Here is a 16,632-nt window from a genome sequence, read left to right as displayed (position 1 = left end):
TATTTGGGTGGACTTATCCAAGTTTCTTTGAAACAGGTCAGTTAAATTGAGAGATAACGGACCAGGGGCTGAGGAGATGGGGAGGCTTGCTCCTCCCTTGCGTTGTCTCACTGCTCTTTCTCCCTCCTCTTTCTGCTACAGCGCGTTTCCACTGCCCGTTCCTATTTGCGCTCCATCCTTCCTCAGAGCGACCCATCCACTCTGCCAAACTGTTGAGCACGGCTCACTGTCAGACTGTATCATAGTTGCACTCCTGTGAAATAGGATTATCTATTTTATTCAGTTCATTGTGTTTTTGGCTCAGCATTTTCTAACATTGTCCAGTGGAATAGACAAATATCGTCAGTGTGCATGAAGAGGTGATGAACGGATAGCATTGGATTACTTTCTGGAGTGAACTTTGCGTATTGCGTGTTCATGCGGGGACAATCCATCTCTATTGTCGACGATGGCAAAGGCATTCTCCGTCATTACTTTATATTTCGTGGCCATTCTTCTGGGAGCCAGCCGGATGATTGGTAAGATAAAACAGAAATAATATTGATCAAAATGGTCAAGTTTAATATGTTCAGAAAACATTTGGATTTTAGGCTACCTTTATGTGTTTCAATTGTGGTTTATTTTGACTTTACTAAAACTAACAACTGTATTTAGATGTTTATAAGAACTTAAAATAATTTCAGGGATTTTTTGGGGGGGTATAAAAGTCTGAACTCGAAAATATTGGTTCTATCTCACTAGGGCAGTAGACGATATAATAGAACATAGTTGAATGATTGACCATCAATTAGTAGAAATTGTGTAATAATTGGTAACATCCAATTAGTGCAGTTGCCAGGTATAAAATGTGATGCATTACATAATTACAATGTGTTAACAGTGGCATTGATTATTCTTTATGTGCATAGGTCAGTTACAATTCCTTTTGGCCCCACATTCTGTTGTAGCCCTCATTACCCCTGGCCCTTGGCCCTCAAACCTTTTAACAATCCATTTTTGACACTTCATTTGTGGCAGTATAGCAAATGACCATTGAGCTAGCATTGAGACAACACGTTCCTCCCCTAAATACTCTGGTGCTACACTTCATTTTCATATTCTTTGGATCAGTACGCAAATCAAAGACATCAGTAATATTGAACTGTTCCATAAACGTTGGATAACTTGGGGCTAAATATTCCACATTTCTGCATGTATAGTATGTGTCCAGGCCCTCTCTGGGAGGCCGTATCCTCTGGAACAGGAACCCCACCTTAGGCGACACAGAGCTGGGCTATTCAGCCCGACCCGGCCCATCTGCCCTGGCTTCCTGTTTTGACACAGCTCCGCCATTTGCTACAGGAGTGGAAAAATAGCGACAGAGTCCATAGAGTCCACGCCATGGATGCAAAACATTTCTCCCAACTGTTGTTGGAATGATTCATGAAACTTCATTTTATCATTGAATTACAAATGTGTTATGATGTGTTCTAGCTATCAGCATTCTAGTTGCAGAGAATAAACTAGTGTGTTTGAGGAGTCTGGTGTGGATTCTGAGATTAGATATTGGAGAGCATAACCTTAGTTGGGATAGGAACCATTACCCATCTGATTTCATGTTCAGACATCACTAGCACTCTACACTCGGGCGGTCTCCCAGTCTACATGTTTCTATACACATGATTTAAGGTTGGTTTGACATGAGAGAGAGCAGTCTCATATTGATCTCCACTGTGTGCTAATGCTGACTGAACTGTTGAGATAAGTCAATCACCAGGGTGATTGACTGACTGTTTACCTCTCCATTCCTACAGCATTAGAACTCCGGTTCATGCCTGATCCCCCAACACTGAGCATCCAGGAGAAAGTCCTCAGGATCAACACCTCAGACACACTGGCGATCACCTGCAGGTGAGACATACTGGAACCTGATGGGCCTCTCTTCTCCAGAAGCCTGGCAAATATGGCTGCAAACATAACTCAAATGTTCTTAAAACTGATATCAACTACCTCTGATACCTCACATAATGAATCTCCATATAAGTCATCCATCCATCAAACTTCTCCCCTACATCATTCCCACTCTGTTCTTTGGATCTACAGTGGCCGTCAGAGCCTGGAATGGACCACATCCTATAATCGCAGCCGTGCTGGCAGTCGACTCTCCATAGTAGACTGCAGTGGGTCAGGATTCTTCTGCATCAAATTACACATTTCCTCGGCCACCGTCAATGAGACTGGGAAGTATCAGTGCTCCTACAGAGACCTGGCGGTGGAGGATAGAAAAACCTCTGTGGCCGTTTATGTCTATGTCCAAGGTGTGCATCATCATTACCTCACTTTGGAATGACAAGTAGGCTTACCAAATCCCTCAAGCATGACCCAATGGGTAATCTTTACTATCTGACCCAAGAGCTGCTTAGAGCTGCCTTAATAATGAGCCTACCTGATCTGATGTATGTACAGTATGGATTACATACAGTGTATGTTGTTGACTCTCATGATGTCTCATGACTCCTTTATGTATTTGTGTTTTATTTCAGACTATAAAGTGCCATTTGTGCCCTCTGACAAGGACTATGACGTTGTGTTCATCAGTGAGGGAGTACAGGTGGTCATCCCATGCCGAGGGTCCGTGGAAAATCTCAATGTCACGCTACATACCGTAAGGACAGATCCACTGACTTTATTGTCCATTTGGGCGGACATTTTAAGGCATACTAAAGTAGAGCTCACCAGCCAAAAGTGTCCCCCGAAAATGGCTCACTAGGTCACATACTGTATGTGCAGATAAGTGCCCTACATCATTGCTCTCTCTCGCTCTGCTGTGTGTGCATCTTGCTAGCTGTCACTCAAATGGCAGGGCTCATTGGTTAGAACTCGAAAATGCTAGGGGGCTTACCCAAGTGGGGGGAAATGTAGGGAAAAGTGCACAGCACAGCTTCCAGGAACACAGTTGCTTTAGGGATTCCGTGGCTAATTAAGGCAAGACAGTAATTTTGCTAATAGATTATGCATGTATGAACAATTTAGTAGTTGCCAATGTTCTGGAGAATGACTTTAAAGACATTAAAACACAGAACAGTATGTACAGTATGGGATACATGCAATATATTCTGTTCAGAATGGAGTCAAAATTCCAGAAGTTATTCTATCTATTTTGTCTAAAGTTGACAACTAAGACTGCTTCACCTCATACCTGCCTTTCCTCTAGTCTTACTACATGAAGTGGCCTACATTTGTGCTCTACTCTGTCAACAAAGCCAGTTGGTAAAGACCTTGCTCTCTCAGGTATGTTTTGTTAGACTGCAGGCTTTGTGGGCGGCAGATAATGTCAGGTGAGATTCTGAGTCTGTTGTGTTGTTTTCATGTCAATTCAAGGGAACAATAAACTGAGTTTCCATTTCCTGCCTGGGTTGTCCCCACCTTCAGTCAGTATTAGAACTCTGGGACCTCGTATATGGCCTGTATGGTTCATAGGATATTTTACTGAAAATGAGTGTTGGAAAAACCACATTGCCCTCTGACCTAGCCAGTGCTGATCAAATGGTAAAACATCACTCATAATTTCCATGTGAGGGTTGGTCGGTCAGCACCACTAGCAAAGAACCTGCTTTACTTAGTTTTGTCAGGTCGATGCAATGTTGTGATGTATCTGTAATTAGTTTTTCTTTTTTTTATTCTGTGTCCTTTTTCGTCAGAAGTATCCCACGAAAGAACTTAATCCGAACGGGAAGGACATTTTTTGGGATAGCATGAAGGGTGTCTCAGTCCCCAGTCACCTGATCAGCTACGCTGGACTGGTCTTCTGTCAGACACGCATACACAATGAGACCTACAAGTCACCTCTCTACATTGTTACAGTTGTTGGTAAGTGGGTTAGGTTTTAGTTTAGTGTATGAATCCAATTTGATCCACTGTATGTATGACTTACCAAGGTGTTATTGAAACTGTCCATTTTTTTTCAAGTTTGTGTTCATTTAACTTATTGATTGTGTGTGTTTTTGTGAGTCTTATGAGAACAATAGCCTGCTCACCACACCGCTGTGTCTCCCCTCCCTTTTCCGCAGGATATAAGATCCATGACCTCACCCTGACCCCGGCACATGAGAGGCTGTCTGTTGGGGAGAAATTGGTGCTAAACTGCACTGCCTACACAGAGCTCAGCGTGGCCATCGACTTCACCTGGACACACCCTATCAGCCTGGTCAGTACTCTGCATGGCCCACTCTTATAGACAGACTGTGATTACTAAATGCACATGAAATCACTGACTCAGGCTTTATTGACTGACATGTTATTCATCACATTCCACCAAACATGGAAATCATAGACATGGTGATGATATTGACACTAAACTGACTCACCATAGACATATTCCATTCAAGAGAGGGATACCATATGATATATTCCTTCCTCTTACTCCCAAGGTTTCCTCCTTACTTCCTGCTTTCAGGAAGGTTTTTAAACACAACTTCAGTTCAATGCTGCCCTTATATAATTCATGGTGTTGTCTTCTCACTTATACCAGTCTTTAGGTCGATTTACAGTGCTTTTATCCCCTCACTCTTCTTTCTGCCCCACTTGCAGGCCCCAGTGAATGGCTCTGGTCGGACCTACACCACGTCACACAAGAAGAAGCTGTGGAGCTCTCTGGAACTGTCCAACACACTCACAGTGGAGAACGTGACCGGCAACTACACAGGAAAGTATACCTGCACAGCCTCCAGTGGAAAAATGGTCAAAACTGCATCTGCATCTCTTGTGGTCTTTGGTAGGTACACTTAGTGGTTTAAGCCACATCTGTTCTCCAAGATACATAGTCTGGAGGTTTTTACACTTTTTTTGCAGATATCCTCTTATTGTCTTATATTAATAATGACCCCTGGTCTGGATTTATTGCACAATAATCCATTATGTTACTTTGTGACATTTTAATTGTTTTGATGGCGGTGGTAGCTGACAATGTTTATGTTGTTTTTTGTTGACATTAGAAAAGCCTTTTATTGATTTTGATGACCACAAGTGGGTTAAGGTTCTGGGGGTGAACGCTGGTGCCCAGAACATTAAGATCCCAGTCAAGTTCGACGCCTACCCAGAACCTACAGTCAGATGGTATGTTGATCATGTACAGTAATGATATACTGTATATGCTTGCAGTAGTTTGTATTGTATTCTATGTATACTATGTATTTGTGTAAATTTAACCTGTCCTTATTTCTACAGGTATAAGAATGGCCAGCCTATTTACAAGGATGACTATAGATTTAAACCTACCAGGGACTCGCTCATGATCCTTGGCCTAGGTGAAAAGGATGCTGGGAATTACACCGTGGTCTTGATCAATAAGATAACAAAAGAAGAGCAGAGACGCTCCGTCCAGCTCTTGGTCAATGGTATGTACCTCCCCTCTCCTCTCTCCCATTCCTCTCTCATTACTCTCACCAGTCTTCTCCTCCCCTCCCCTCGTGCTCCTCCCTCCAATTTGTCCTATAATTCCCCCCTCTCTCTTTCTCCTTTATGCTGTACCTCTGTCTTAGACTTAAACTGTGATGTGACCATTGCCGCGTTCACACTGCACTTAGCCTAGGCCATATGGAGTTTGCACCTGTCAAGTCATGGTTCATGTCTCCTCAGTCCCTCCCCATATCATTGAGAAGGAGGTTGCCGTGGACACTGATGTTCACATGTACGGCAGCAGCCCCACCCTCAGGTGCACTGCCCGTGGAATCCCCACCCCTACACGCATCCAATGGCAGTGGATGTCCAGAGAGGACTGCCCACTCCTCTTTCAGTAAGTCTCACGTTCATTATGCGTGTGTGTGTGCGTACGTGCGTGTGTGTCTGCACGAAGCATGCGCATGTGTGTGTAACCTCACCCTGCTGCTCCTCAGACGGTCATTGTTAACAGGTTGTTGATTCTGTGGAGGAACATCAGCATTCTAGATGTTGATGAAAGCATTAACAGAGACAATGAGTGTGCCCTGTGACCTGCATCAGATTGTAGGATGTGATTCATACTTCTCACAATAAGTTGCGTGCATAATTTAAAAACACCAGGGGGCTTTAGACGGAGAAAACATGAAGACCGATCTTATCTTTGTATGGTTTTGTATGGATTTTCATATGATCCCAGTATTCTCTATGGATTATGGATAGCCTTGTATTCCAGAAAACTTTGATGATTGAGTCGCTTAGGAAAATTGTGATTGGGTAGAGCTGGGGCTTCATAATCGGTTGTGATTAGTGAATGGGCCCCTCAGATATGCAGTAATGTGAGGATTGTTGATAGAGTGGTTGGAGTGTATGGTCCAGTCTACTGTACAGACCAACAGTAAGGTCTTATCTTCAGCCTGCACATCCAAGCACTTCCTCAGGCCTGGTCAGGGTTTCCTGTTGTTCACAGTGCACTACTCTGTCTAAAGGCTTCTTCCTGTGCAACCCTGTCTCTACCTCCTCGTCTTCCCTCCATCCTTCACTACCACCATCACTCCAATCATCTCTGGCTCCCCATTTCACAGATCATTTTTGTGTTCTCTCTCTCTCTCTAGCTGTCTATTTCTATGTGTCTCTGTTCTCTTGCTTCTCTGAGTTCTGGTCTCTACTGTAGTGGTGTGTCTTTGTTGACAATCCCACCCACTCCAGTCTGTAAACAAATGACATAACCTCTCCTGAAATAACCATCTCCCAGCTGAGAACAGGGACCAATAGATCAAGGACATGTTGTATTTATAAAGGTCATAGTCCTCTTTTTATATATGTGTGTGCGTGTATATGTTTATTTGTTTTTGTGTATCTACGGTGCTGTGAAAAAAACAACTTTTTTTTGTGTCTGACAATAGCAGTGTGTCAATGGAGTGATTTTGGTTTTGCTCTGCAGGTCGGGAGTGGTGAGCTCTGGGGTCAAGATGGAGGACTGTACCAAATGGAGGGACATCAGCAATACCACAGGGCAGAATCCTATCGCCCGAATTAGCAGTGACACAGATCACGTACACAAGGTAAAGACCATTCCTTCCTCTCTAAATGATCTCAGTCATTTATTATATCAATGAATTTGTAAAATAATAGTCAAGATAATTTTGTCTGCAGACTGTGAGTTCTCTGAAGATCCAGAAAGCCAAGGTCCACGCCCTCTACAAATGCCTGACTTTTAACAAAGTGGGACAAGATTCACGCATTATCGTCTTCCATGTGACACGTAAGCTTCATTTTATGCTTCTTCTGTTCTTTCTGTTTGTGTTCATTGGTGCATCGTCCATGAGAACACCTCATGATTAAGTGTGTGTGTGTGTGCATGTGATTGTCTACTCTACAGGTGGTCTGGAGCTGAGTGTGTCTCCGTCCCGTGAACCCATTGAGCAGGACCAGGTGGTTCTGAGGTGTAAGGCAGACAGGCTGATCTATGGAAATCTGGCCTGGTTCCGTGTGGAAAATGAGTTTGACACAGAGCAGGTCCCTGCTGTGCAGTCCTGTCGGGGCCTGTCCCTATCCCAGCAGCCCTTGTCCCAGGCTGTCCTCTCTGGGCTGCAGGGCACCAACGTTACCCTGGAGCTGCCCCTGACTAATGTGTCTCGGAGGGACCAGGGGGTGTACGCCTGCCAGGTGGAGAACATCAAGACTGGGGAGAGGACCTGTCTCCTCCGACACCTCACCCTCAGAGGTACAAATCTGTACCTGGACCATATTTATCAGTCATCTCCACAATCACTTGGGCCACTCACAGGTCCTTAACCAAGGTCCTCTCATGGGTACCGCAGGTTTCTAAATCTAGTCTAGTGCTTGGAAAAATATTTAGAGTCCTGTCTTCTTGGTGTGTTTTTTTAGCACTTGAGGCCGCGAGGATCCTGAACAATTTGACAGACCAAAGAGTGAACGTCAGTGCGACGACCATGCTAATATGTGAGGTGACCGGTACACCCACCCCAACCGTGATGTGGACCAAACACAACCAAACAGTGGTGGAGGGCTCTGGTAATGGCATGACCCAATGGTTACTAATATACCACTTCTGCTGCTATCATTTCTACTTTGTGTTAAATACAGTACAATATTGGTATTAATGCCATGGACTTTTTTTGTGCCACAGGTGTGATTCTGAGCCGATTGAACCAGACCCTGACCATCCTGCGTGTGAAGGAGGAGGACGGTGGTCTGTATACCTGTACTGCCTGTAACAGCCGGGGCTGCGACACATCTCAGAGCAACCTTATCACTGAAGGTCAGTCTCTCCCACTACGGGAAACTGGACCACAGCATAGGAAACAGCCAACACTAATTACGCTACAGACATAATGCAGTATGACGGAATGCCTGTATTTCCTGTTCTCTGGTGGTGTATCCATAAACAAAAGAAGGTACAGGCATAACCAAAGAGGGATTCATACCACAATGAATTTGTTCAGTTTTACTCACAATATCTTACCCATAAACTCCCATATAGACCATCCATTCATTTATAGATTTTTTTTATTTTTATAGCTGGCCTCAAGGTTCCCCTGATTCACCTCCCACTTAAGACATTCTGCTATATCAAAGATGAAGTGTATAAATAACTGTTCCCCCACGGAACAGGAAGCGGGCCCTTTTAGAGCACATCCTCCTGGGAGTTTCAGAATACCAAACAATAAGAAGCCCAGCAAGGACAAAGGGAAAGGCTGGCCTAGAACACTGAGACACAGCAACAAACAAACAAACAGACGTACAGAGAGTGACCAGTTACAGATGTAGGATCTTCATTTGGTCACTCTTTTGTTGCTAAGAATTTCCTGGCACAGCAGAAAATGCAAATTTGCAGTGTTTAATTTCTACTTTAAAATGTCAGACTTGATTTGCCCTAACAAAAACTGTATCAACCCTTACAAAAAATGTCCATTAATTATAATCCACATAATAATTCACATTTAATGTTGTTCCAGAATTATTTTCCTTCTGTAGAAAACTGTCTCAAATTAAGATCCTGCATCTGTAGAGCCTACGTGACCCAGCCCCCATCACAGGCCTCTGGCTACCGGCCCGTCACCCAGTCAGAGCTCAGGGTCTCTCAGGCGCCAGTGAGCCTCACTAACGAGGCAGGACAGACGACAGAGGCTGCCTCAGCTCACTAACGAGAAGTTCCTCTTATATGTGGGCGGAGGACAAGAGAGGGATATTGGGCAAAAGAGAGAAAATGGGATATAGATGGAAAGAGGGAGAGAGTAGGGTGGAAACAATAATGATGGGTGTAGATCATTAAGGTTCTACAGCTTGTAGTCACAGACTTATGGTATGATGACAGTTTTTTTCCAGGTTGACTTTGGCCAGAGTGATGCTGACCCCAGAACATTTGTTATGACTAGATAGAATATCAGGTCTGCTCACAGCCTGAATTCCAACAGTGCCCTTCCGCCAATACAAACACACACACACACACACACAGGTTTCCTGAAACCGTGTTCCTCCTAGCTTGGTACTGATTTATAGCCAAAGCACATTGTAATTGGCAATTCCAAACTGACGGAGAAAATCTATTTCAAATTATTTTTTGGTTTATTTAACAGAAGTGGTTTATTTAACGGAAACTCAGATTTGATGTGTGCAAAATGTGCAAAATATGTGAACCCCTTCAGTCAATAGCTTGTCTCACCTCCATCAGCAGCGATAACTTGGGAGTAAACGTCTCCTATAGCCAGTAATCAGTCTCTGACATCTGTTTGACAGATTGTTCCCCCCACTCCTCCTTACAGAACTCAGCCAATTGAGTGAGGTTTGAGGGGTGTCTGGTATGAACTGCCCTCTCCAGGTTCTCCCACAGCATCTCGATTGGATTTAGGTCAGGACTTTGACTTGGCCAATTCAAAACACAAATCTTCTTTCTCCTGAGCCATTCTTTGGTAGCTTTGCTTGAATGCTTTGGGTCATTGTCTTGTTGGAAGACCCATTTTAAGCCCAGCTTTAGCTCCTTGAGCCCGACATTCTGTTTAAGAATCTCCTGGTATCCCTCAGAATTCATGGTTCCCTTAATGATGTGGAGTCGTCCAGGTCCAGAAGAGGAAAAGCAGCCCCAGATCTTGACATTTCCATCACCATGCTTGACTGTTCTGATAAGGTTATTTTGGTGATAGGCAGTGTTGAGTTTTCTCCAAACATAGCAGTGTTGATTGTGACCTAAAAGGTCAATTTTGGACTCATCGGTCCAGAGAATGGACTTCCAGAAACCTCCAGGTTTGTCCAGGTGGTCTCTGGCAAAGTTAAGACGGGCAGTTTGGTTCTTTTTTTGACAGCAGAGGCTTCTCCCTAGCAAACCTCCCACGAATGGCATTTTGAATCAGTGTTCTTCTTGTTGTTGAAGCATGCACAGTCACCTGAGATGCAGCAAGGAAGGTCTGCAAATCTCTAGATGTGATGTTAGGGTTGGCTTTTACCTGATTTCTTGTGGCTCTTGGGGATACTTTGGAAGGGCATCCACTTCTAGGCTGAGTTGCTGTCATGTTAAATGCTCTCCATTTGTAAATTATTTGCCTCACAGTTGACTGATGGAGCTCAAATCTTCTTGAGATGATTTTATAGCCTTCCTCATGCTGACGTGCTCTCACCACCTTCGTCCTGATGTCCTCTAGATCTCCTTTTCTCTCGGGATGGTGTGCTTTGCATTCACCTGAATGGGTAACAACAAACTGACCAGGTTTCCTATCTCTATTTATCTATTTAGTCCCGCCCAAACTCTTTCCTAACGATCTCTCCTTTGATTGGTTCATTTGGTACCCAATTATTTACCCACCTGATTCTACTTACCTACTTGATTTAACCAATGCAACTTGGCTTTCACTTAGATTTCCATAGATCAGCCTTATTTTTGCACCTGCACCTTTTTAATGTAGTTTTTCTACTACACGCATGATTTCCTCTACACCAACATACAGTATTAGTAAATATATACCTGCTATGTCAGATCAAAAAGACTGGTTCTGATCCAATTAAGATTTCATGGTAAAAACTAAAACAATCTGTAATTTCTACAAGGGGTTCACATACTTTCAAGCAGCACTGTATAACGATTGAGTAATGAAGAGGTAAATAACCTTGTACAGTTTACTGTAGTTCATACTACTTCATACTCACTCTGGTTATTGTTTTGGTTGTAGGTGCAGAGGAGAAGACTAATGTAGAGCTGATTGTTCCTATTGGCTCTGTGGTCATTGCCATGTTCTTCTGGCTTCTCATCGTCTTCGTCATCCGCAGCAGGAAAAGAGTAAGACAGACTGCTCTACTCACCCCCTTTCCACACTCCTCTGCACAGGCCCACACACAGAGTCACACACACACAGAGTCACACACACACACGGATGGGTCTGACAGATGAGAAGTGACTGGTCTAGCGGTCAGTGTCTACACTCCTTTGTGTTGGGGAACAACAGAGCCACATTCTGCTGCCAGTCCCTCCGTCACTGGCCGGGCCTGGCATGGCATCTAACTGATGAACCAGCAGAGAGGGGACTAACACATGACAAACTCACATAGACAAACTTCCATAAATAATCAGAAAAGGGGGCTTTCCATCCATCCCATTAGGGGAAATGTCTGAAGACACTGTATCTGTAGGTCATTTTATAAAAATATATACATTTCTCTCTCTCTCTTTCGTTCACTCTCATCCCCCCATTCCCTCTCTCTAGACAAATAATGGGGACATGAAGACAGGGTACCTGTCCATCATCCTTGACTCTGAGGACATGCCCATGGACGAGCACTGTGAGAGGCTCACATACGACGCCAACAAGTGGGAGTTCCCTCGTGACAGGCTGAAACTAGGTGAGACTTTCAGATCCTTACGGGCACATTTTTGGGGAGGAAGAGACGCTATACACAGGCGAGATGAAAGTTTTAAATCCACTGTCTGAAATGATATTTGGTGTGTTTTGAAGGTGACCAATTGGGGCGTGGAGCTTTTGGACAAGTAGTAGAGGCAGCAGCCTTTGGCATAGAGAAAGCCACTACCTGTACTACAGTGGCAGTCAAGATGCTGAAAGGTGGGTACACCTCCTTCTCATCCCCTGGCGTTCACACACACACACACACACACACACACACACACACACACACACACACACACACACACACACACACACACACACACACACACACACACACACACACACACACACACACACAATAAATGAGCTGACTGAGTTTTTATCTCTGCCCACCACAGAGGGAGCCACATCCAGTGAGTACCGTGCACTGATGTCAGAGCTGAAGATCCTCATCCACATCGGCCACCATCTCAATGTGGTCAACCTGCTGGGGGCCTGCACCAAACCAGGGAGTGAGTCTTCAGATTATCAACACACACTCACACATTTCATATTTCACATATTCCCTTTCCTATTTTCTTTCCCCCTCTTTTTCTCTCGCACCATTTCTTGGCACCCCTTTCTCCCCCTCTTCCATTTGTGTTCTGCACATTGTGTTCATCAGGAAGTGTCTGCTTTATTAGTGGTGAGAGGCAGAGAATAACAAGCATGCTCTATCTGTCCTAATTGTATATCTTCTCAAACTGCAGAGAGGAAGCCATGTTCTGGGAACGGGGAAGAGGGCCTCTGTTTCCATGTCCTCTCTCTCACTCCTACGCTTTCCCTTACTTTACTACACATTCCCATTCTACAGTGCTCTAATGAAGTGATGATCTTCCTCTGATATTGAACCTTTTCTCCCTCCCTCTCCCCTCAGGTCCATTGATGGTGATTGTGGAGTACTGTAAACACGGCAACCTCTCCAGCTATTTAAAGAGCAAGCGTGGAGAGTACAGCCCCTTCAAGGTAAATGAGCCATGCCCCAGCAACAGCGGTCTGTAAAGCTCAGCCAGCCTCTGATGTCGTTACACTGATCCCAGACCATTACACAAGTGTTCTCCGTGATGCTCTCACATTGTCTGCCTGCCTGAGCCACTGGAAACTACCAGCTTCCATTTCATGTTGTATTGCTTGGGCCAGGAGTTTTCCAGTCCACTTTTTCTATTGGACTTTTGGTCCTTGATCCTTTGACATGCCATTTCTCCATGGTTACAGAGGAGGCGGCCTCGGTCAGGTCAGTGGGAGCGGATGGAGGAGGACGTGACTGAAGGGGACCTGGGTTTGGGGACCAGCACCCACTTGGACATTTGCACTGGGACAGCAGTCTGCTCCAGACTGGGAGAAGAGAGCTCTGTTAGCCACGTAGAGGAGGAGGAGGGTACTGCAGCTCTATACCTCCATACTCACCTCATGCAAATACTGTACATATCACCAATAGGATTTATATAGACGTAGGATCTTAATTTGAGCCAGTGTGCTACAGCGGGAAAATAATCATGCAGCAACAGGACGTTTGAATTATTATGTGGGGTATATTTAATATACATTTTTGCTGGTGTTGATACATTTTTCATTTCAAAGTCGTAATTACAAACTTTAGAAGCCTTTTTAAAACTCAAATACACTATTTGCAGGAGAATTCTAAGCAACAAAAGATTGATCAAAAGAAGATCCTTCATTTGTATGCACCACTTCACTGATCACAATGTATAATGTATGACGTGATAATGTGATAATTTAACCTCTCTGCTATTACTAAATGCCCAATTTGAACCCAAGCAGAGAGTTGTGAGTGGGAGGAGCACCTGACCATGGAGGACCTGATCAGCTACAGCTTCCAGGTGGCCAAGGGCATGGAGTTCCTATCCTCTCGCAAGTGCATCCATCGGGACCTAGCAGCTAGGAACATCTTGCTCTCAGAAAACAACATTGTGAAGATCTGTGACTTTGGTCTGGCCAGAGACGTCTACAAAGACCCCGACTACGTCCGCAAGGGAGACGTAAGCTACTAAGAACACGCCGTACCTCAGTCACTAGCAGTGGTTATTACGACGTCTCATATACTGTGATTCTCTCTACAGGCGCGGCTCCCTCTGAAATGGATGGCTCCTGAGACCATCTTCGACCGGGTCTATACCACACAGAGCGACGTGTGGTCCTTTGGCATTCTGCTCTGGGAGATCTTCTCTCTGGGTGAGCCAAGTGACAGTACCTCTTCAAACACAACTTGACCCCTTAGTGGCCGCACCATGACCACACTGTGACTGTATTATAACGGTTGTTCTCTCCACCACAGGGGCATCTCCATACCCTGGTGTTGGCATTGATGAGGCCTTCTGCAGGAGGCTGAAGGAAGGGACCAGGATGAGAGCACCAGACTACGCCACCACTGAGATGTGAGTGGACTACTGAAATACAGCATATCACACGACATGACATACTGAAGCCTGCTCAATTCCATTATGACTGTGAAATACAATTATCTGCCAGTAGAATCTGCCATGTGAAGCCATAGACAACAATGTGACACCATTGCAGTGATGAATTAACAAATGACCAGGTAATGATTGTTCTGCTAGATATCAAACCATGTTGGACTGCTGGCTGGACAAACCTACCGACAGACCAAATTTCACCGAGCTCGTAGAACATCTGGGGAACCTGCTACAGGCCAGCGCTCATCAGGTCTGTTTGTTTACATGCATGTTACATGTATGTATGTAACTAGCACTAGCACACGTGTTATGTGTGCTAGTTTATTTATGAGGGTATTGGTGCACGGTATGTGAGTTTGTTCATCTTATTGTGTGTGTATGAGATTGTGAGGTCTGAGAGTGTAATCGGTGTGTGTTTACCTTCAGGATGGGAAGGACTACATCCCTTTGACAGCAGTGGAGGTGCAGGGGGGCTCACTCAGCCCTGAACCCAGGAACCCCTTCACCAGGATCATCAGAGAGGAAACCCATGTCCCCCAGATACACTGTGACAACACACCCGCCATCTCCCTCGGGTCAGCAACATGCACACTGACTCAAATTAACACCAAGCATCGCATTGATCCATCACAAATGAAACCCCAATATAGTGGACTACTTTTGTGCAGTTTGTATGAACACTTGCTAATTGCTAGTGTAACGGGTGATGCCCCCCCTCACTGCTCCTTATAGGCTCTCCCAGCAGAGTGACAGGTGCAGTCGACCACTCAGTGTGAAGACTTTTGATGACGTCCCTGTGGGGCATAGCAGCGTCATGGTGAGTGTCTCCATGGTTACACACAGTGTCACTCCCCCTTACATATCAACAGCCAATAATCTGAGTCCATGTGGGTGTTCTCTACAGGAGGGTCAGACGGACAGCGGTATGTGCCTATCACCAGAGGAGATGAAGAGTCTGGACCATCAGCGTCACCGCACGTCCAACTTCAGGTAAGAAAACAGGAGGCCCATAACCCCCAACCCAATGGTTGTGTTACACTCTGGAATCTCACAGCATTTGTGTGATTGTTACTGTATTTGTTTATTGGATAATAAATGGTTCCTGTCCTCCTATAGTCACATCCAGCGATGTAAGAGTAAGGAGTCTCTGGCCTCCGAGTCGTCCAATCAGACGAGTGGGTACCAGTCAGGCTACCACTCAGACGACACTGACGCACCCATTTATGCTAATGAGGAGATGATCATGAAGAGAAGCATTGTGAAGAAGCCACTGCCGCCCAAAACAGCAGACAAGTTCAGTGTTGAGGTGCGCTACAGTACACCCCCTGTTTAGCCCCTAATGGTCAACACCATCATCACTAGCACTGTTCCCCTAAATGCCCACAAAATATAGCCCTCTCCTTGAGCCTGTTTTTGCAGCACACCCTCAGGGACCATCAGGAACAATGTCATCACATGTAGTAGTGGCTTATCCATTGCATTGTTTATTCAGTCAAAGTATTTTGTTATGAGATAAATGTAATATATTCAATGGGATTGATGAAAGTTGTATGAGATAATTCGTCATTGTAAAGACCACTGTTTTTAGCAAACCCTTGGAATGCAATCATGTTTACACAGTAGATGGAAGGTCAGGGGAGCCACAGGGACACACCTAGTTCCTGAGAAGCAATCCACCCACTTCCTCTATTGCAGGAAATGGCAACTGGAATTTGACAATTGAATTAGCAAATGTTTTCATTCTTTTTTCTTTCTTTTTCTGTCAATTGTGTTTTCTTGGAAAAATCCAGTCTACATCTCACACAAGTGGTTTTATCAAATGCAACACCTTAAAATCTTTTGTACGTACAAGTTTCTATCAGATGTTTTGCTTTTTCTAGATTGTTCTTGCCTCTCAATTGTACAGTTTATTACAGTGACTTTTGTCTTTGTTATAATAACTTAGCTTATTTGATTGAAGCCGATATCTACTGTACTAAACTTGTAATAAATGTACCTAGTTTTATAAAATAAATATATACTTGTAGAAATGTATGTGTGTGTATTTTGCTTTCTTTGTCAAATTGAACTTGAGCAGACAATACTTTCACGCCCATAGTCCGTGTTTTGATTTAAGCCTTTCTCAATAGTTGGTATTTACACTTACCTCATGAGTGTGCGTAACAGGCTTTGCAGATGTGACTCCCTGATGTGCATTGAATAGATTTAATTCAACCGCTGAAAACCCTCCCACTTGCTGGCTAACAGATTTTCCCATGGAGTTTTCATTCAACAGGGTTTGCAGTACATTTATCTAAAGCCATACCTTTACATACTGCCACAACGCCTGGAGTGGTGGGTGCGGAGTCAACCGCAGAGAGCAGAGGATACTGGGAAAACCGGACTTT

General features: G+C 44.4%; 1 protein-coding gene across 3 annotated transcripts; it reads left to right on the top strand.

Moving 5' to 3' along the window:
- The first annotated feature begins 160 nt into the window (after positions 1-160).
- Positions 161-16,279, top strand: kdr (kinase insert domain receptor (a type III receptor tyrosine kinase)). 3 transcript variants are annotated; one of them, XM_024418823.2, is made up of 29 exons: positions 161-518; positions 1,794-1,890; positions 2,083-2,297; positions 2,523-2,644; positions 3,684-3,849; positions 4,050-4,186; positions 4,570-4,753; positions 4,974-5,094; positions 5,206-5,375; positions 5,617-5,773; positions 6,860-6,980; positions 7,072-7,180; positions 7,298-7,642; positions 7,807-7,953; positions 8,069-8,200; positions 11,103-11,209; positions 11,634-11,769; positions 11,883-11,987; positions 12,170-12,283; positions 12,688-12,776; positions 13,026-13,188; positions 13,590-13,810; positions 13,892-14,003; positions 14,107-14,206; positions 14,390-14,495; positions 14,672-14,820; positions 14,978-15,062; positions 15,150-15,235; positions 15,362-16,279. In XM_024418823.2, the coding sequence occupies exons 1-29, from the start codon at positions 449-451 to the stop codon at positions 15,576-15,578; spliced, it is 4,083 nt and encodes a 1,360-aa protein (XP_024274591.1). In that variant the 5' UTR covers positions 161-448; the 3' UTR covers positions 15,579-16,279. The 3 variants fall into 3 exon arrangements, with proteins under 3 accessions (XP_024274591.1, XP_024274582.1, XP_024274573.1); XM_024418814.2 differs by having other exon boundaries at positions 3,681-3,849; positions 13,593-13,810; XM_024418805.2 differs by having other exon boundaries at positions 3,681-3,849.
- The last annotated feature ends 353 nt before the right edge of the window (positions 16,280-16,632 follow it).

The sequence above is a fragment of the Oncorhynchus tshawytscha genome, linkage group LG01 (genome assembly GCF_018296145.1).
Source record: "Oncorhynchus tshawytscha isolate Ot180627B linkage group LG01, Otsh_v2.0, whole genome shotgun sequence".
Taxonomy (NCBI): domain Eukaryota; kingdom Metazoa; phylum Chordata; class Actinopteri; order Salmoniformes; family Salmonidae; genus Oncorhynchus; species Oncorhynchus tshawytscha.
This window is presented reverse-complemented; position numbering and strand designations above follow the sequence as displayed.